General features: G+C 42.0%; 1 protein-coding gene across 2 annotated transcripts in view; it reads right to left on the bottom strand.

Annotated features, from left to right (window-relative positions):
• LOC137424681 (vesicle-associated membrane protein 3) overlaps positions 1 to 19,801 on the bottom strand; it is a 55,485-nt gene extending 35,684 nt beyond the window's left edge. For both annotated transcript variants that reach the window (XM_068112392.2, XM_068112391.2), the window contains exon 1: positions 19,664 to 19,801. In XM_068112392.2, coding sequence (XP_067968493.1) covers positions 19,664 to 19,665 — 2 coding nt within the window. In that variant the 5' untranslated portion in view covers positions 19,666 to 19,801. The remainder of the gene's footprint in view (positions 1 to 19,663) is intronic.
• Between the last annotated feature and the right edge of the window lie 1,015 nt (positions 19,802 to 20,816).

Genomic DNA, 20,816 nt, shown 5'->3' on the forward strand with positions numbered 1-20,816 from the left:
CTATATCCTCACAACTCGGAATGGTTATGAGCGGATGAGATTTGGGAAGGTGATGCCTAGAGAGCTAGTTCCTTTAACCATCGTGAATTATATACCTGTCTGTCCCAATATTGTTCCGTTCATGCTGTGTACCATCCAATAAAGTATTGATATCTCCCAAAAACCATGTGCTTGCCTTGCCTCACATACAAAACGTTTCAGTTCATTGGGTTTTCTCTGGAAGGGATAATGGTAATCCGATAATTACTAGCTCCTCTAGAGGTTACCGATGGACTGATATAACCACCTATCAGGATGCGCTTTAGTTGGAGGCGCGCAGTACCTGCCTATAGGGGTTAACCCTAGCCACGGCAGGCCGTGCACATGAAAATACTTTTGTAGCCTACCCAGTACTCACTATCCTTCCAGATGATGCCTCAATATTGACAAGCATGTCAGTACCATCTTATGTGACGTTAGTGATACAATTTATGCTTCACAAATCTCTGGAACCTTGCTAAACTCCATGTAAGTGTCTGCAAATGCAACACAAATTATCATAATTATTACTGTTCAATATTTATCGATGTCAGCATCGACACATGAACAGAAAAGGGAGTCTTAAGTTCCATATGCGATTTTATTTAATAAAATCGCGTAATTATTTTAACCACATGATGCACTGTTACAAATTGTGGCAAATGCAACGAGCTCGACAATCTTCGACGTTGGCCGATTCTGCCTCCACCCACATTATTACATCATTATACAGGGTCCGCCAAAAGTCATGACTGTATTTGCATTGCACATTGTGGTGAAGGCAATGTACTAACTGTTTGTTTTTCCAGTGCAGGTTAATCTTAAGGGTTGAATTTATCATGGGTAAGTGGACACTTCAACAGAGGGCACCGATTGTGGAGCTGTACTTCCAAAACGGTTGTTAGGGTTGTGTGTGCACACCATGAATACCGAAGAGCATTGGCAGGGTTCACCAGAGGATCTGGGTTCGATTCCTGGTCTGCGTGTGTAATTTTCCCACATATATCAATTTTTTTTAAAACGATGAAATGTTAAAAAAAACCAAAAAAAAAAACATAGTTGACACACACATATTTGTTGGTCAAGTGTGTGGTATGGAACAGAGTGGCACACACACACGCAGCCTTGGGAAGACAAATGGCAAAGGCTCTTTGTTGTATCGTTTGCCCGAAGCAATCTTCAATCTGCTTTGAAGTCAGACAACATCACTGCATTATACAAACATTGTGCAAAAACCGGTCCTCTTAACTACATACCTATACAGCTTACTTCCAACCATCAGCAAGGTAAGGAACCCATAGTTGCAGTTGATATGAAATCCTTCCTTTTCTCCAATGGTCTCATCACAGATCACAAGTTTGGATTCAGGCCAGGTCATTCTACCTTGGACATGCTCCTTGTACTCACCCAACAATAGATGGAAGCCCTCAATGTCAGCCATGAGATCAAGGCCATCTCTCTGGACATATCTCGTGCTTTTGATACATACAGCCTGGCATTCCACTTAACTCCATACATGGCTTACTGACTTCCTCTATTCTAGTAGCCAACAAGTGGCTCTCAACGTAATCCTTTCACCTCCTCTTCCTGTCAAGGCTGGAGTGCCCCAAGGCAGTGTTCAGGGTCCAATTATATTCCCGATCTTCATCAATGATCTCTCTGACCCTCTGGAAAATCCCCTTTATCTATTCGCTGATGACTCTACCCTCTGCCATGACATCCCTCATACAGGCACAGGCTGCAGCCTCTTCCTCTATTTCAGACCTTGACAAAATCCCAAGCTGGGCAAACATTTGGAATATGTCGTTCAATCCTGACGAATTTCACACTCTCACGATCCCTGAAAAGACAGTGTGGCAACCCACCCAACACCATCCTGCACCCCCACCCTCCCCCATATACTTTAACAATATTCTTGAAGTTGTCACTCAAACTCCTGGGTTTCATTATCAACCATGATCTTTCTTGGGCAAACCACATTTTAAAGCTGGTCTCAGAAGCCAGCCATTGCAAATGGCAGTGTCCCAATAATAGAGGAAACATGTCCGTGAACACGGTGGTGTGACACACAACAAGCCGGATTATAAACCGGCAGATCCATAGTGTGATAGGTGGGACGGGCAGGTGGGATGGGAGGGGGAGTTTCAGCAAATATATTTGTGCCATGGCTAGTAATCCCCCCTCTCTCCAACAGGGGTCAGTAAACCACTTGCACTATGCCACGTGTCATCTCCACCACTCATTACAAAAAGACAGGTCATGTTCCGTCTACTGGGAATCCTCTGTCGTACAAAGTCCTTCCTTGGCACACCTAAAATTTTATCGACACACAAGGCCTTTATTTGCAGCTCGATGGAAGACTGCTCTCTCTCCTCTGGGCTGATGCCTTTGTCTCACACCTTGCTCGGCTTGGACACCAAGACCTTCAAAATTATCAGTACCTCTGACAATGAAGCCGAGTCTCTGGGTTTATCCCTTTCACATTAAAGACAGGGTAGGTGGTCTCAGTCTTTCACCACCTTGTTTCTGGTCTTGCACCATTGCCCTTTCCATGCTCTATCCCCTACTCCTATTAGCACCCAGGTTTCTGCAGCGTGTACACGATTTGCCAGTGACGCTCTTCTAGTAAACCTCCCAAAGCTCACATCTACTCATTTCTTCCTCTGTTCTCCTGCCTGGGGAATCACCTTCAACATCTTCTTCAATCTCATCCTTCCCTCTAGATCTTAAAGACAGCCGTTCACCAACATCTCAGGTCATGTCCAGTCTACTACCCTAATATTTTTCTACCCCAATTAACCCTACCCAAACCCAACTCTTTTGGGGTTTCCAGTTTTTCCTTCCTCTTCTGTGCTTGAGAGTTTTCAGTTGTATCCATCGTGTTCACCCCGTGTTCTCACATTACTGAGGAACCAACTTCCTTAGTGGACATATAGACGCTGTATGTATTTATGTATGCATGTATGTATATGTATGCATGTAGTACTTTTATTCTTCCCCATGCCCTTTATCCTTCCAAGTCTCCTATTTTGTCCTTCCCTGCTGTTGGTGAGTTTCCCATCCCCCCCCCCCCCCCTCTTTCTACTGTTCTGTTCATCCTGGTCCATCTGTGTTCTGGCTTCTCCAAGAGCCTAAATTATAGAACACACACACAAAATCTTCACTTATTATTTTTTTAAACGAATAATCCATGGTTTCAAGATATAAACACACTTGCCTGGGTGCAAATCCCGGCCCAGCAATAAACTGTCATCTCTTTGGTGTTGTTTCCCAGACAGGATGATTCATCGATGTGTGTGTCGTCCCTAGTATGGACGTTAAACTTGGCGTGCCGTCTGCCGGCATGAGTTGGTGGACGTTAAAGAACCCATGCACTAATTTGCAGGGACCCTAAAAAAAAAAAATCAAATTCCTGCCCCAACTGCTTGCTCAGAAGGCATCGGTAAACCATAAAGCATAACCTTTGCCAAGAGACCACTTTGGCAACACCAATCCCTTTTCAATTTCATTAAACCTTTAAGATCCTGTACCATGTTGCTGTTGTTAACAGTGTCCCAACATGCTGCAAACTAGTCTCCAAATGCACATCCTCATACTTTTCCAGATTTAGCACATCGTTTTGATGTGCTTGCAAATGGCAGTGTCCCAATAATAGAGGAAACATGCCCATGAACACGTTGGTGTGACAACACACAAGCGGGTTTATAAACAGTTGAAGCACGTGCTCCCTGCGGGAGTGACATGGGGAGGGGGAGTTGCAGCAAATATATTTGTGCCATGGCTAGTAATCCCCCCCTCTCTCCAACAGGGGTCAGTAAACCACTTGCACTATGCCACGTGTCGTCTCCACCACCCATGACTAAATGAAATGAGGGATTATTTTGTGCCTGTGACCTGACCTCATAGCGGGGATGGCTAACCCCCACTCTTGCAGGGAAAATGGCCTTAAAATGCATGTTGTTGTGTATTGTGTGTTGTGACCTGACCCTGGGTACTCCCAGCACATATGCAAAATTTGGTGGAGATTGGCCCAGCAGTTTTCCATTCTGTAATTATCAGACATGCATACACACAGAAAAATCATCTTATTTTAGATGGTAGGATGGCATACTTATAAAATGCAAATACGATAACTCAAAAAGTGTGGGTTTTAACATCCATGCACTCCTGTACCACTGAACTAAACGAGTTGAAAACTTGTGGTTGAACTAGCATGAGAAGAGGGAAGGGGGTTGGGAAGGGGTATGGGGTGGGGGAAGGAGGGTGTGCACGGGAAGGTTTTAGGCAGTAAAAACAAAATAAGAGGGAGAATTGCTTTGCAATACGTGTCCCCTACCGGTCCCAAAGAATGTTCTTGTTCCAAGCAAAAAGGGCACAACTCCGTGAAAAATTGGTGAAATGCCTCGAAACCCAGCATAATAAAGCCATGTACCAAGTTTCAGTTGAATACGTTAAAGGGTATGGAAAAAGGTGCAGAAAACCACAGTTGGGATGGACAGATAGCAAACCTATAGTCCCCTCCGTGTAGGGGACTAACTACACGCGCCACTTATAACAACAAAACTAGAACAGCAGTTGGGAAAGCACGTACCTCCCCCAAGCTGACCAGTTTGCATTTTATATCCCACTATCAGCCGGATCTGGAACCGGACCTGAACCAAAATCGAATCAGCTCGTTCTTGTCACCTAACCAACTCATCCACGTAGTTTTGTGATAATCTGTCCACAACATTTCAAAATATTTCATCAGTTTGCCCATTTTGTCTGCTGTCCATGTAACTCATGTAAAACTACAGAGTTCATAGAAATCTGATCCCAAGCAGTCTTGAGAAAAAGGACATGGGAAGGGTCTTTTAAACTCTTGTGTTTCCGAGCACGATCCTTTGAACCACATTTTTGTTGGAATCTTGATATATCCCAATGCCGAGGGCGAGAGCGGCAAATTTGATTGATCAAGATGGCGTAAAATTTTTGTCCACGTTTGTAATGCTAAACGAAAGGTTTTTTTTTATATTCAAATACCAAAAAGGCGATTTGTGTTCCACAGAGTTCAAAATATAAAATTAAATCGAAATTATCACACGATGGACTACGAGTATTCTCAAAGAAACGATTACGCTATTGTATTGTAAACAGAATATGCTGCAGTGCCAGAAAACAACAAAATATCTGCTGGCAGTTCGGTGAACTTAAATCAATGTAATAATCATGATCAAATTTGTGTTGCACCATTATATGTGAAATTGAAAATCACGAAAGTATACAAATATGATGTGAGCAAAGCTCACTTCAACTCAACTAAGACTATTAAAAAGAGATGGTTACAATGCGAAAATAAATGATTATAACTGAAACAAGCTTGTTCTGCATGATCCAGGGCTTTTGACTGCCGGCAAGAGTCGACAATCAACATGTTAAGTAGTTCCTCGATCATAGACTGACGTCTGGAGGCAGACAGACAGCGTGAACAAATGTACAATGTACATCGAGGTCTTTGTCCTGCATGTGATTTTTTATCAGTGGAGGGAGTGGGACAGAGGGGAGCGGAGGAGTGTCGTAGTCAAGGCAGGGCAGGAGCTTGGTGCCATCGGACCTCACCCCTTAATAAAGGGCAGAAGAAAACAACAACTCCTCAAAGACCCTTTGAGGTCATATGAAATAAAATAAAAAAAGGGTTGGAGTTGAGGGAGAGGGGATGGAGGTGAGGAGGTGGAAGAAAAGTCAAAGCCGACTGTCTTTCTGGAACAATACAATGCGCAGACAAGTCATGGGCAGCTTGTTTCATGATCCACTCCAAATTCATCCCGTGTCAGGAGTAAAACTGTGTAGGGGCATTGCAAGCATAACGAATCAAACAGTCGATTAGTAAGAGCGGTGCTCTTACTGGACCAAGCAGGAATGTTCGGAGATGAGAGGGTGGGAATTCAATGGAATGGGTTTCAAGCTGATAAAATTCCTGGCTAAACATACGACAGCCCCACTCGTTTGCCTTGCCAGAAATTTAGTTGCAAGACGTTTAACATAGCTTGGATATTTGAAGAGTTGACCCGTCCTTGTTCTTGCCCAAAACCTGTCAATAAACAAACCACAAACCAATTTAGTTTGAGAAACAGCACAATACAGGCTGATGTGGCATGGGACAGCAAAGCACAGGTTCATGCAATGGGCTTTAAACAATAATCACAGTGCAGGGTCTTGCACCATAGTACAAGTAAATTCAGAAAAGTACTTGCATTCTAAAAAGGTATTTTGTGATTATATTATCTCTTCATGAATAAATAAAATAAAGTGAGACAAGTCCACCCATACATGCCTGTCCACACCCAATTTCATATGCAAGGTGACAATGATGCGAGCCCCCATCATCCAAATATTGGGGTCACATGATGCCCCCTTTTCATTGGACGGGGACAAGACTTGGCTCGATGCCTTCAGCTTCAGATGAAGACCACTGTGGTAGAAATATCAGACCTGAGACTTGCCTGCTGGACAGCTATACCAGATGGTAGTGCACTGTTATTAAAAATCGTACCCATGTCCGAAGGAAGCGGTTCAAATTGGCATTTGAAATACGCAAAGCCAAGAAACAAATGAAACCCATTAGAATTACCCTTTAGAACCCATTAGAATTACACTTTAGAATTAACACGTCGGTTAGAAAGGTTCTCTTAATCTTTGGACGGATGGATGGAATGAAGGACGTAGCCAAATATTGAAGGGGCCTCACCACTTAAAAATAAACTTATGTACTAATCTCCCCTACGCAGCCTTACATTGCCAAAGAATGGGTGTGTGTAGCATGCCATCACACAAATAATTTTCTCACACTTGTTCTGGTTAGAGGGATCGAACAACTGTGGGATGAAGGAAGAAAAAGATAATCAAAAGTTCAAACCTTTGTTTTAAACCAGCTAATAATGAATAAAAAAGCATCACTTCAAAGAAAATAAATAAATACATAAAACAAACGTCAATCTTTCTCAAATCACAAATTTGTGATGATACAGCATTTAAGATATGTATCCATATTCTTCAATTTATTATTGACTGACACTTTGTCTTAACAGAATAAATGAAGGGTGAATACATTTGAGAGAAAGATAAAATTTACATGAGCAGTCTGACTACACTACCGGTCAAAAGTTTTAGAACACCTCAATTTTTCCAGTTATCTATCTATAATTCCAGTAATCTCTGTTTGTACGTTTGTCTGTGACCGCTGTTTCTCGACAACCACGGGTCCGATATACTTTTAACTTGCCAGGTATATTGCTGGGGACCCGAGGATGTGCCTTTTCAAGGTTTCATATTAATCGGACAATTACTTACCGAGCTATGTCCAAAAAACGATTCAACCAATCAGAGAGCAGCGAACTATCGCGTGTGCCGAACGTGGCGGACACACTCTGCCTCGGATGGCACATTTGAGAGCGTATTCATTTATTTCACGTTTGCAAACTATGTTGGCGTTAAACTATGTTTTAAAACTAACAAAAACGAATTTGCGATTCATTCGCTTTCCTGCGCGTTTGTGCACGCGATGGCGATTTCTTTACCAAACTCCGGAAGCCGTTCGCTTTGGACCAAACCATTTCATGTAAATAGAGGGGGGGGATTGTCACCGTACTCGCAAGCCGTTCGCTTTGGACCAAACCATTTCATGTAAATAGAGGGGGGGGATATAATTTTAGATATAGATATAGTACGGGCAATGCCCTAGTTATTGAAATTTACGCAGTTTAATGTCTCAATGTACTCTGAAATTAAGCATAGAACAAATCGACAATTGGAGATAAAAAAAGAAATCATAGAATCATTTTGTTTAACAAAATTTAATTTAAATTTTTGACTCAGCAAAGTAGCCACCTTTTGCAGATATAACCGCCGAACACATTCGTGGCATTCTTTCTACAATGGAAATCAAATATTGTTCGGGAAGTTCTTCCCAACACTGTTGCAGAAGTTCCCACAAATGTGTTGCACTTGGAGGTTGCTTTGCTTTCACACTTCTGTCCAGTTAATCCCAAACCAGCTCGATGGGGTTTAAGTCTGGAGACTGTGCTGGCCATTCCATGATTTGAAGCCGACCGTCTTGTTCTTTTCCTCGAAGGTAGTTTTGACATAGCTTGGAGGTGTGTTCAGGGACATTATCTTGCTGTAGGATGAACCCCTGACCAACAAGGTGTATACCAGAGGGTATTGCATGGCGCTGCAAAATGCTGTGGTAGCCCTTTTGGTTCAGGGTGCCAGTCACTCTGTGCAAGTCGTCGACTCTGGATCCAGCAAAAGAGCCCCAGACCATCACGCTTCCTCCTCCATGTTTGACAGTTGGTGTTACACACTGAGGAACCATCCTTTCGCCAACTTGACGGTGTACAAAAACCCTGCGTGATGAACCCAAGATTTCAAATTTTGATTCATCGGTCCATAAGACCTTCTTCCAGTCTTCAGTAGTCCACTGGCGGTGCTTCATGGCCCAGGCAAGCCTCTTTTTATATTTTGCCATCTTAGCAATGGCTTTCTTACTGCCACTCGACCTGTCAAACCTGCAGCTCGAAGTCTTCTCTTCACAGTTGAAACTGAGACTTGCTTACTTCGACCAGTGTTAAGCTGTGCTTGAAGCTGTTGTCCTGTGAGTCACCTATCACGCAAGCTGTTGACTCTCAGAAACTTGTCTTCCGATTCTGTTGTGGCTTTGGGTCTGCCAGACCTCTTCCTGTCAGAGTTTCCTCCAGTTTCCAATATACTACTTCCTGCAGTGCAATATTGTCCAAATAATGCTTCAAAGGGTGTTATAACAGTCTGTTCCAATACTGCATTTATACAGACAGGGGGTTTGTAATCAAGTGATCAGGAGAGGTTGGGACACATGTAGGAATTGTTTGCATCAACTTTCACGGCTTAATTTACTTACATTGTTGCAGAACAGCTGTATGTTGTTAACCCATTACTTGTTCCCTGAAGGCCTTTTTTTTTTACAATATATCTGTGCAATTTACATTATTTTCCCATTTTTGCTGACCTAAACTTTTTTTTTTTTTTTACCTCGAGCAGTTTACTGTCTACCTTTGTACCATTTCAGGTGATTCACTGGACTTGAATTGCTTAAATTTCAATAAAAACTGAAAAGATTGAGGTGTTCAAAAACTTTTGACCGGTAGTGTATGCTCTGGAGTGCATTACAATACTGTTGGGAAAGGATTGTCTCAAACAGAATCAAACAAATTAAATTGATCCCAAATGAAGTTAAGGCAGTCTTCAAAGCAAAAAAAAGGGGGGGGGGGGGGGTAGGAGGGGGAGGGGTGGTCAGACTGATAGATTCCACAAAAAGACATTTGATTTTTCTTACTATAATAAGCATTGTTATATCCCTTGGAGGTGCTTTTGGTTTCATATTACAATTATTTATTTTGTTATAACATTTCAATTAACTTACTACTGGACTCGTACTTTTGCACCCAATAATATTATATACAGGGTGGCAAAAAAGTCACCACCTGATTTGAAATAGCTGTATTTTGTGTTATATAATTTTAATTATTTTTCTTTTCATTGCAGATGTAAAGTGAAACTCTTGAAGTTAATAATGAGCCGGTATACACCTCAGCAACTTGCAGCAATATTTGAATTTAATTTCAAAAACAATTGTTAAATAATTTAAACTCAGAGAATTTCAGCGAGTTTTTGCAACGCGTTCCGCTGACTTATCGCCCCACAGACGACTTTTTGTGGGGCTGTCACAAAGAACGCGTGTATGAAAGTAATCCATCCACTCCGTTGGAGCCAAAAAAACCAACATCGTCCAAGAAATCAACGATTTATCGCCAGAAGTTTTGACGAGAGTGATGGAAAAAAAAAATCTGTCGAAAGAGCTCTGATTTGTGAATGTGAAGCAGGTGGTCATTTACAGGACATAATTTTTCATGTCTAATGTAATACAATCTTAGTGGATTAAAGAATTGTTTGTCATTTATAGTTTGTGTTTTTATTTCATTTTTACAGTTATCGACAAAATAAATCAGGTGCTTATTTTTGTGCCACTCTATGTATGTATGTATGTATGTATGTATGTATATATATATATATATATATATATATATATATATATATATATATATATATATATATATATATATATATTTATTATGTCTGAGATGTCTCTCAAGGACTCAAAGTCCACTTGCTTCTGAGCATCGAATGCCAGATGGGGTTATGCTGGGAATGTATTGGCTCAAGGACTCCAAGGGTAAGAGACAGTGACAGACAGCAGTGAGTGGTACTGCGAGGTCTGAGGCCGATTACACTGATCTTGCTCAACTACTGTCTCCAAACACCAACTCAGACTTGCATGGTTCATGCAGGACAGTGCCCCCCCCCCCCCCTCACACTGCAGGTGAAACAATCACCTTGCTCTACCAGCTGTTTGGAAATCGCATCACCAGCCTGGGCAAACCCACAGCCCAGATTTAAATCCATTGGATTATTTTTTTTTGGAGGGTGCTGCCAAAGGCCAAGATTATGCCAACAAACCTCGAACCCTGTCCTAAAGCGGGACGTGGTGGACTACCGTCAGGCTACCAAGCTGTGCTAACTAGATAGGGATTAAGGCTAGTTTTCCCCCAGTATGTGATGCCTCCTGTGGCTTTTCCCTATGTTTTTACAACTACAAGGCCGGCCATGCAGGGCTTCCATTGGACCACCACGGCCACCGACAGTGCCCGGACATTGCCGATCGGCAAGTAAGCCACGCCTTGATGACGCTCACACCAAGAAATGCCGGTAGGCCACACCCGAAGTTCGTCATTGGTCGAGCACGACCATGGGGTGATTCGAAAGGGCTCAGCGATTGGCCAGTGTGACGTCAGAGCGAGAAAGTTCGAGAGAAAAAGGACCATTGAAAGAAGAATTGCTATCTTGGCTTTTTGGTGCTGGAGGAGGAGGTTCAGCCATTGTTGGGCAGGCTGGTGAGGAGAGCTTTGTTTGGAGCTGGTGGAACTTTTGCAATTTTGACAGAGAGGAGGAGGTTTTGGCGATGGTTTTTGGGGCTCTTGGCGCTTCTGACTGAGTGGAGATCGAAAGAGGGCCACCTCAGCTGCTCGCTTCACGCCTGGGCATTTGACGTGCGGTGCTGGTGCCACTTTTGGAGCACTTCCCGTGCAAGTGGCTACACTGGCTGCAATGACCACCGAGCTCCTAAAAGCCATTTTGGACCAAAGCCGAGTGGCAGCTGATTAAAGGAAAACTTTATTTCTTAATCTTTCCCCTGTGTGTCATATTTGTGACTGAATCTCAAAGTATAATTTTAGTCTTTACTTCAATTTTTATAATCGACACTTTCATTTTTTGATTTATATTATAATTAAACCATTATTGTTGCATTTTATTTGTCGTGTCGGGTCTGTTCATTGTGGGTTTCAGATTAAACCCGTGTGCATCCGTTGAGGTAAGTGCTCGTTGGCTTCAATCCGCGCGTGACTGACCAACTGCCAATTTTGGCTACGCACCTCTGAATTAAGGACAGTTATGGTTATCTGTCAACCAGCGGTCTTAATTGCAGGTGACAGGACAATATCATGGTGTATGCTTTACATCAACTAGGGCATGCCCGTACTATATCTATATCTAAAATTATATCCCCCCCCTCTATTTACATGAAATGGTTTGGTCCAAAGCGAACGGCTTGCGAGTACGGTGACAATCCCCCCCCTCTATTTACATGAAATGGTTTGGTCCATTCGCAAAGCCAAAGCGAACGGCAGTTACGAATCGCAGTTACGATGAATCGCAAAGTAGTTTTAATTAGTTTTAAAACATAGTTTAACGCCAACATAGTTTGCCAACGTGAAATAAATGAATACGCTCTCAAATGTGCCGTCCGAGGCAGAGTCTGTTCGGCACGTTTGGCACACGTGATAGCTCGCTGCTCTCTGATTGGTTGAATCGTTTTTTGGACATAGCTCGGTAACTACTTGTCCGATTAATATGAAACCTTGAAAAGGCACATCCTCGGGTCCCCAGCAACATACCTGGCAAGTTTAAAGTATATCGGACCCGTGGTTGTCGAGAAACAGCGGTCACAGACAAACAAACATACATACATACATACATACACACAGAGATTACTGGCATTATAGATAGATGCATCACTGAACTTGATACCTTTTGGAATTTTTTTTACAATAAAATTTCAAATTGTCCACTTTTTTGAAACACCCTGTGTGTGTGTGTGTATATATATATATATATATATATATATATATATATATATATATATATATATATATATACATACACACACACATATATACAGGGCGAATCAAAAGTAGCGCCCAATTTCTGTTTTTTCAGCTTTTACAGAACGTTTGTTTTTGATTCAGAACTTAATATATCCTTTTAATCAGAAAATAAAAACATGGTATTGAATAAAAATGATTGATACCCTCGACTTAATATTTGGTAGCTCAGCCTTTGGACAAAATAACTGCAGTCAAGCGCTTCCGATAGCCATGAATGAGCTTCCTGCACCTCTCTACTGGCAGTTTGTCCCACTCTTCTTGTGCAAACTGCTCCAGTTCTCCCCAGATTTGAAGGGTGCCTTCTCCCAACTGCGGTTTTAGATTTCCCCACAGGAGTGCAATGGGATTTAGATCTGGACTCATTGTTGGCTACTTAAGAACAGTCCAGCATTTTGTCTTGAACCATTCCTGGGTGTTTTTTGAAGTGTGTTTGGGGTCGTTGTCCTGCTGCAAGACCCATGACCTCCGACGGAGACCCAGCTTTCTGATACTGGGTTGAACATTGCGCTCCAAAATACCTTTGCAATCTCCTGATTTCATGATGCCATGCACACATTCAAGGCACCCAGTGCCAGAGGTAGCACAGCAACCCCAAAACATCACTGAACCTCCTACATGTTTGACTGAAGGGAAGGTGTTATTTTCTTTGAAGGTTTCATTTTGTTTTCTGTAAACAGAGATGATGTGCTTTACCAGAAGGCTCTAATTTGGTCTCATCTGTCCACAGGACATTCTTCCAGAAGGATTTTGGCAAACTCCAGTCGGTCTTTCTTTTGCGTCTCTCTCAGTAGTGGGGTCCTCCTGGGTCCGACCAGAGAACCCCCTTTCATGGACTTGGCGATGATGGTGCGAGTTGAAACGTCATATCTTATGTCTGAAGATCAGATTGAGTCTGTTTGGTAGTTGATCGAGGTGCTTTCTCCACCATTCGAACAATTCTTTGCTGCCATGGGCCTTAAACTTCCTGATAACATTGCATACGGTGGACACAGGAACATCAAGGTCACTGGAGATGGACTTGTAGCCTTGAGATTGTCCATGCTTGGCTACAATCTTGTGTCTGACTTCCTCAGACAATTCTCTGGTTTTCTTTCTTTTCTCCATGCTCATTGTGGTACACAGAGTGACACAAAACAGCAGAATGATCCTTTTCTCGATTCAAACTGGTTGAACGAGTGACTTTTATATTGCAGGCACCTGCAACTCACCATAGGTGAGTTCAATTCCAAAGTAAAGGAGAATCACCTGCTTGAAATCTAACAACTTGTAAAAGTTATTTTTGCTTCTGTGCATTTCTAAAATGTACCAATAATGTTGGCCAGGCCATTTGAGGATTTCTGTGTGGAATAAGCTAAGATTTAGTAATTTTTTCAGGTTTTTTTGTTTTGTTCCATTGCAAACTAAAGAAATACATATGTGGATACCAAAAGATTTTAAAATCTTTTTATAGATCTAATCTTTTAAAAAGGTGAATGGCAAACAAGGAAGTAGCACTTACCATTTTGTTTTTGTAAAGTCATTGTAAAGATTCGGTCGGGGTTTGAGCCACTGGCCTCCCAGACTGAACAGATGAGCAAACCATTACACTACTGAGTCTGTGTGTATGTATATAAAGGTCAGCGATATATCTATATACAGTCACATGAAAAAGTAAGTACACCCCATGTAAAGTTTTGACTTTTTCAACATACAGCTATTTGATCTTCATTTCAACAATATTGATAGATAAAGGTGATATAATATAACAAATATCATGAAACATTTACATTTTGTAGTCCATTGTATAATTTAAATAAACATAAATGCAAATTTCGCATGTGGAAAAAGCAAGTACACCCCCACATTTATCACTACTTCAAATACCTAAAATTAGAATCAGGTGCACCAGCTCAGGTGCAAATGATTAGAACATCGTTAGAGAGGATCTTGGAGGAACCTGTCTTATTTAAACCTCAGACATTTAGTTTGGTTTGCTCTTTGTTGTTGAAGTGTGCGACGTCACCATGCCGAGATCAAAAGAGCTCTCTGAGGCCTTCAGAAAGAAGGTTATAGATGCCTATGAGTCTGGGAAGGGATTTAAAAAGATCTCCAAAAAATTTGAAAGCAATGATTCGACTGTCCGGAAGATCATCTACAAGTGGAGAAGATTCCAAACAACTGCCAACTTGTTCAGGCCAGGCCACCCCAGCAAGTTCAGCCTGAGAGCAGACCGCAAGATGCTGAAAGAAGTCTCTAAGAACCCCAGAATGTCATCACAGGACCTACAGGTAGCTCTTGCCACTGTTGATGTCAAAGTGCATGAGTCTACCATTAAAAAGAGGCTGCACAAAATTTGATCTACATGGGAGGTGTGCCAGGAGGAAACCTTTGCTGTCCAGAAAGAACATCAGGGCAAGACTAAAGTTTGCCAATGAACACCGAGGCAAAGACAAGCACTTCTGGAACAATGTGCTCTGGACAGATGAGTCAAAGGTAGAGCTATTTGGCCACAGTACCAGAAGACATGTTTTGGTGAAAACCAAAGACAGCATTTGACCACAAGAACCTGATACCAACTGTAAAGCATGGTGGTGGAAATATTATGGTTTGGAGCAGTTTTGCTGCATCAGGGCCTGGGCAGCTCACCATCACAGAATCCTCCATGAATTCTTCATTGTACCAGAGGGTGCTTGAGGATAATGTGAGGCCATGTGTCGGAGGGTTGAAGCTCAACCGAAGGTGGACCTTGCAACATGACAATGACCCCAAACATACCAGTACATCCACCAAGGAATGGCTGAAAATAAAGAAACGGAGGTTTCTGGAATGGCCAAGTCAAAGCCAGGATCTAAATCCCGTCGAGATGTTGTGGGGGGATTTGAAACGAGCTCTGCATGCAAGAAACCCCTCAAACATCGCACAGCTGAAAGAATTCTGCATGGAGGAGTGGGCAAACATTTCTCCCAGTCGATGTCAGACTGGTCGACAGTTATAAGAATCGCCTACTTGAGGTTGTTTCTGCCAAAGGGGGCGATATCACCTATTAGAGCCAAGGGTGTACTTACTTTTTCCACATGCGAAATCTGCATTTATGTTTATTTAAATTATACAATGGACTACAAAATGTAAATGTTTCATGATATTTGTAATATTATATCACCTTTATCTATCAATATTGTTGAAATGAAGATCAAATAGCTCGATGTTGAAATATGTTGAAGTCAAAACTTAACATGGGGTGTACTTACTTTTTCACGTGACTGTATATATAGCTCGAGGTCAGCATATATATATATATATATATATATATATATATATATATATATATATATATATATACACAGAAGATGTTCTTTCTTGTGCTTTTTGGTATTTGTTTTTCAGATCTGGATTATCCAGAAAGGCTGTAATTGTAAACAAACAATATATACCAAAAAGCACAAGAAAGAACATTGAAGACGACCAATTAATCTGGCAAATTAATGCCTTAAGATTTCGTGCAGGAAACATCCATGCGACACAAACAACCACCAGTCCATCATTTCGGCAGAGAGCTTTGACATCACAAGCCCATGCTGAAAGCAATTACGCAGGTAGTACTATTTCTGGCCCTCACAGTGCACTGCCTACTAATACGTGCAAGGAGCTAATGCCACTGGTACTGCAGCGAGGCAGATACATTTTTCACTCGCACATCTCCACTAAATGTGGAGTAGTACAATGGTTTTGTGGTGTACCATCTACATTCATTCTTAATGAAGCTTGGCACTTAAACTTACATTGCCAATTGGACGCTTCCCTTACAGGGTTTGATGTAAACATGTAGAAACGATCCAGGGATAATGACGACGACGACATGTAAGGGAGGGAGGTCATTGTGAATGCCATTGATATTTAAAAACACAAAATAAAAAAAAAGGAAGAGATTCGGAGAATTTTAATTCAATTCAGAAATTAAAATCTGCAATGTGAAGCTTAAAAAGAAATAAATAAAATGAATAAACATTCACAAGAGGAGAAAACAAACTAAAATAACTATGAGGAAGTTAAAAGAATATTTTTAAAAGGATAAATGGTCATAACAGCATAGACAACCCCTCCCCCCACCCCCTTCCAAAAAAAAAAGAAAAAAATCTTGATCTGGCAACCTTGATGCACAAAAGCATGAAAAAAAAAATCAAAAATAGATCATTGTTGTCAACAGGAAAGGAGGGGAGGGGAGGAGTGGAAGACAAAGAGCAGCAGAGAGCAAATTACAGTGACTAAGGCCCTCCACAGAAAAGGTTAAACTACTTGCAATGGAAAAGACATGAACAGCTTTGGGGAAAAAAAATGTACATGCACATTGGAAATCACCACAGATGTATTACCGACAGGGACATGGCAATATACTTTTACTATGCAATCCAAAGGGATTAGAATTGCCTCAAAATACAGGACATGACACAGACACATGGCAGATAGAAAAATAGAGACAAAGAGATAGATCAGCAAGGCAGACAAGAAAGAAGGCAAGGCAGACAAAAAGAAAGAAAGAAAGGAGGAGGAGACAGACAAAAAGAAAGAAAGGAGGAGTGACAGACAAAAAGAAAGAAAGAAAGGAGGAGTGACAGACACAAAGAAAGAAAGGAAGGAGGAGTGACAGACACAAATAAAGAAAGGAGGAGGACAGATAAACACAAAGAAAGAAAGGAGACAGACAAAAAGAAAGAAAGGAAGGAGGAGTGACAGACACAAAGAAAGAAAGGAGGAGGACAGATAGACACAAAGAAAGAAAGGAGAGACAGACAAAAAGAAAGAGAAAGGAGGAGAGACAGACAAAAAGAAAGAAAGAAAGAAAGAAAGGAGGAGGAGAGAGACAAAAAGAAAGAAAGAAAGAAAGGAAGAGGAGAGAGACAAAAAGAAAGAAAGAAAGGAGGAGGAGAGAGACAAAAAGAAAGAAAGAAAGGAAGAGGAGAGACAGAAAAAGAAAGAAAGGAGGAGGTGAAACAGACAAAAAGAAAGAAAGGAGGAGAAAAGAGAAAAAGAAAAAGGAGGAGGGGAAAAACAAAAAGAAAGAAAGGAGGAGGAGGAGGAGGAGGAGGAGGAGGAGGAGGAGGAGAGACAAAAAGAAAGAAAGAGGAGGAAGAGAGACAGACAAAAAGAAAGAAAGAAAGGAGGAGAGACAGACAAAAAGAAAAAGAAAGGAGGAGGAGAGACAGACAAAAAGAAAGAAAGGAGGAGGAGGAGAGACAAAAAGAAAGAAAGAAAGGAGGAGGAGAGACAAACAAAAAGAAAGAAAGAAAGAAAGGAGGAGAGACAGACAAAAAAGAAAGAAAGAAAGAAAGAAAGGAGGAGGGAGACAAAAAGAAAGAAAGGAGGAGAGAGACAAAAAGAAAGAAAGGAGGAGAGAGACAAAAAAAAAGAAAGGAAGAGGAGAGAGACAAAAAGAAAGAAAGGAGGAGGAGAGAGACAAAAAGAAAGAAAGGAGGAGGAGAGAGACAAAAAGAAAGAAAGGAGGAGGAGAGAGACAAAAAGAAAGAAAGGAGGAGGAGAGAGACAAAAAGAAAGAAAGGAGGAGGAGGAGGAGGAGGAGGAGGAGGAGGGAGACAAAAAGAAAGGAGGAGGAGGAGGAGAGAGACAAAAATAAAGAAAGGAGGAGGAGAGAGACAAAAGGAAAGAAAGGAGAGACAAAAGGAAAGAAAGGAGAGACAAATCTTTTGCGAATGGTCTATTTATTTGAACAAAAGGTTTCATCGCTTCGTTTTCACAAATCAATTATAAATTAACAAGTTAATAAGTGTCAGTGCAAGTTCAGTGATAACAATAAGTATAATAAGTTAAAGAAACAAGTTATGCATGCTGTATATGACAAGTTATAATTAACTTATCAAGTTAATTAATCAAATCCAAAGCGAAGATCAAAGCCATTGTTTATTATACACCACAAAGTTGTTAAAGGAATTATTAGCAAACAAGTTATTTTGATAAGTTATGAATAACAAACAACACAAGGAATATTTCCATTTGTAAAATAATGAACGTTTTTTTGAGTGTTTCCTTCCCTCCTGCAGACCATGTTCTCATAGCTAAACAGGTGTTTACAGTTCCGAAGCCATTAAAACCCTTCGTCTTGTGAAATCCAACAAGATCGATGACAAACAGTCGAGAGCACAATGCTCAGTTAATGATCAATTCGAAATTACACTTTACACCTGGAATATCACACGTGATCAGACAGGTGTGAAAAGGAAAAACAAAACTGGCATCAAAATCACCTGCACACGCTTTTCTCAATCTAATGAACCCGACGGGCAAAGTGGGGTTAACTGGTCATTTTAAAAACATGGACCGTTCTTTGGTCTTTGGTACGACTGGACCCTCGGCCGCGATTCGAACCCCGAATCTCCAAGACTGAGTGGACGTTCGAACCACGACACCGAGTACCAAGACCGGGGACTCTGTCACGTGACATCTCAGCGAATACCTGTGGCAAGACCAATCATTTTACCTTCCCTCGTCCCAATAAATGGGCACAGGGTGTGCGAGAGCCGGGGGAGTATGGGTGAGTACTCGTGGATGAGGCGATTGGATTGGCATGGGAAGGGTGCACGATCGTGATGGGCCGCTGATGCAGTGCCCCCTTGTATACGAGGGCGAGATTTTATCGTTTGTCCAGGGTGCCGGCGATAACTCGCCTACTCTTCGCAAAGGACACAGGACAGTGGGGTCTTTAACGGTCACCAACTCATGCCGGCAGATGGGATGCCCGGCTTTAGGTCCACCCGAGGGACGGCACCCATATTGACTCCTCGTTCAGCATTCTAAAAACCCATACAAAGGTCTTGGACACAAAGAACCCCACACGGCCCTACAAATATATAAATAAATAAGGTACAACCACCGACAGATCAACCCCCGGTGTCGACCGCGAACAATGGAAAAGGCAAACACCTATTTATATATATATATATATATATCTTGATCCCTTCAATATAACACTAACAGCTCCGAGGGTTGAAAGGATTGGCATCCATGATACCGGATGGGTGACACCGCCTCGCACACACAGGCAGCGCCACTGCGGACTTTTCTCACCGCATCCATTTTTAGTTCCAGACACTGCGTCACGAACCAGGGTGACGAAGCAGATCAAATATCCGAAATAAAATGGCGAAACCGTCGATAGAACCAAAGGCTCGGCGACCGAGGCGCGACATCGGCGGAGCGGTGAGGTAAATCGGACCCCGGAAAAGCTGAGGCGAGCCTCGCACCGCCGATCGAACCGCGGAAACAATTTCCGATCCGGATGGCGTCGTCGCTCGTTCGGAGTCACGTTCGCAAGCGCTTATTGCCGCGGCTGGTGTCCTGTTAACGGAGGTATAACTTACATGTCGCTGCGTCTGCTGCTTCGCCTGTCGCCTTCGAACACGTCGCGCTAACTCCCGCCCGCTGATGGCGGCGCGGTAACTCCGTGACGTCACTCATCCGGGCTTGAGGCAACAAATAAAAAGGGCGGTGGGCCGTACCAAGTGGGAAACGAGGGGGGGTGGGCGAGTGCAAATTACAAAAATTCTTAATTTTCACCGAGCGCTTCCTCAAACCCAACCTGTGCATTCATGAACAAAATACAACACACATTAAATTCTAAATGCTTTCTATTCAGTGTGAACTCGTACAACGATACGGAGCACGACGATAATTTGCAATTCCATTCCCGCCTCAGTCTAATTGCGCAAGGTGCGGTTCAATTGCCTATTTCACACCGTCGTTGCACAGAAGAATATCGACACTAAAAACCGCATTTTTGCTTGTTACAACTTACAAGAGCCGATAGCAACATTGACAATGGAAATGGCGAAAAATGCCTCTTCTTCTTCCTCCTCTTCTTTTTCTGAACACTGAATCAATTTGTGAAAACGATGTAGGCCCAGTGGCGCCGTGGGCGTTATGATAGAAAAAGCAATGCATGGGTAATCTCTTATCTTGTTTTCGTGCTTCTTCCTACCTAAATAGTCTTCAAACTACAGAAAACATTTTACGCCTTTAAGAATCCATAAAGCGCGATCTATATTCTCCAGTGGTGTAGTGTAGTTTTTTGTAGTGGGTATACTGTGATTTTTCCCTTCCAGCCTCATCGTCACCCGTCCCAGAGCGACGCGCCCCGGAGCGACACCCGTCCTGAAGCGACACCCCATAAGCACCACCACACTCACTAATGCATACAGTATGCATCTACACGTAATTGAGAGCATTCTGAAAGACTGGTTATGTGTTATCAACATCAATTTATTTTCAATTTTTTAACACAGACGGGGTGAATTTTATCAAATCAAATTTTATTCATAGTGCATTTTATGAATGAAAGTTATTTATATAGCGCATTTTATGAATGAAAGTGTGAAAGTTCTGTCACGAAACTATGTTGTTACGTATCCTCGCGCATTTTTAAGTGGGTATACGGAAATCCTGGACCTTTCCTAGTGGGTATACGGCGTATACCTGCGTATCACGTAGACTACACCACTGATATTCTCCAACTGA

The sequence above is a fragment of the Myxine glutinosa genome, chromosome 4 (genome assembly GCF_964187855.1).
Source record: "Myxine glutinosa chromosome 4, kmMyxGlut1.1, whole genome shotgun sequence".
NCBI classification, from domain to species: Eukaryota; Metazoa; Chordata; class Myxini; order Myxiniformes; family Myxinidae; genus Myxine; species Myxine glutinosa.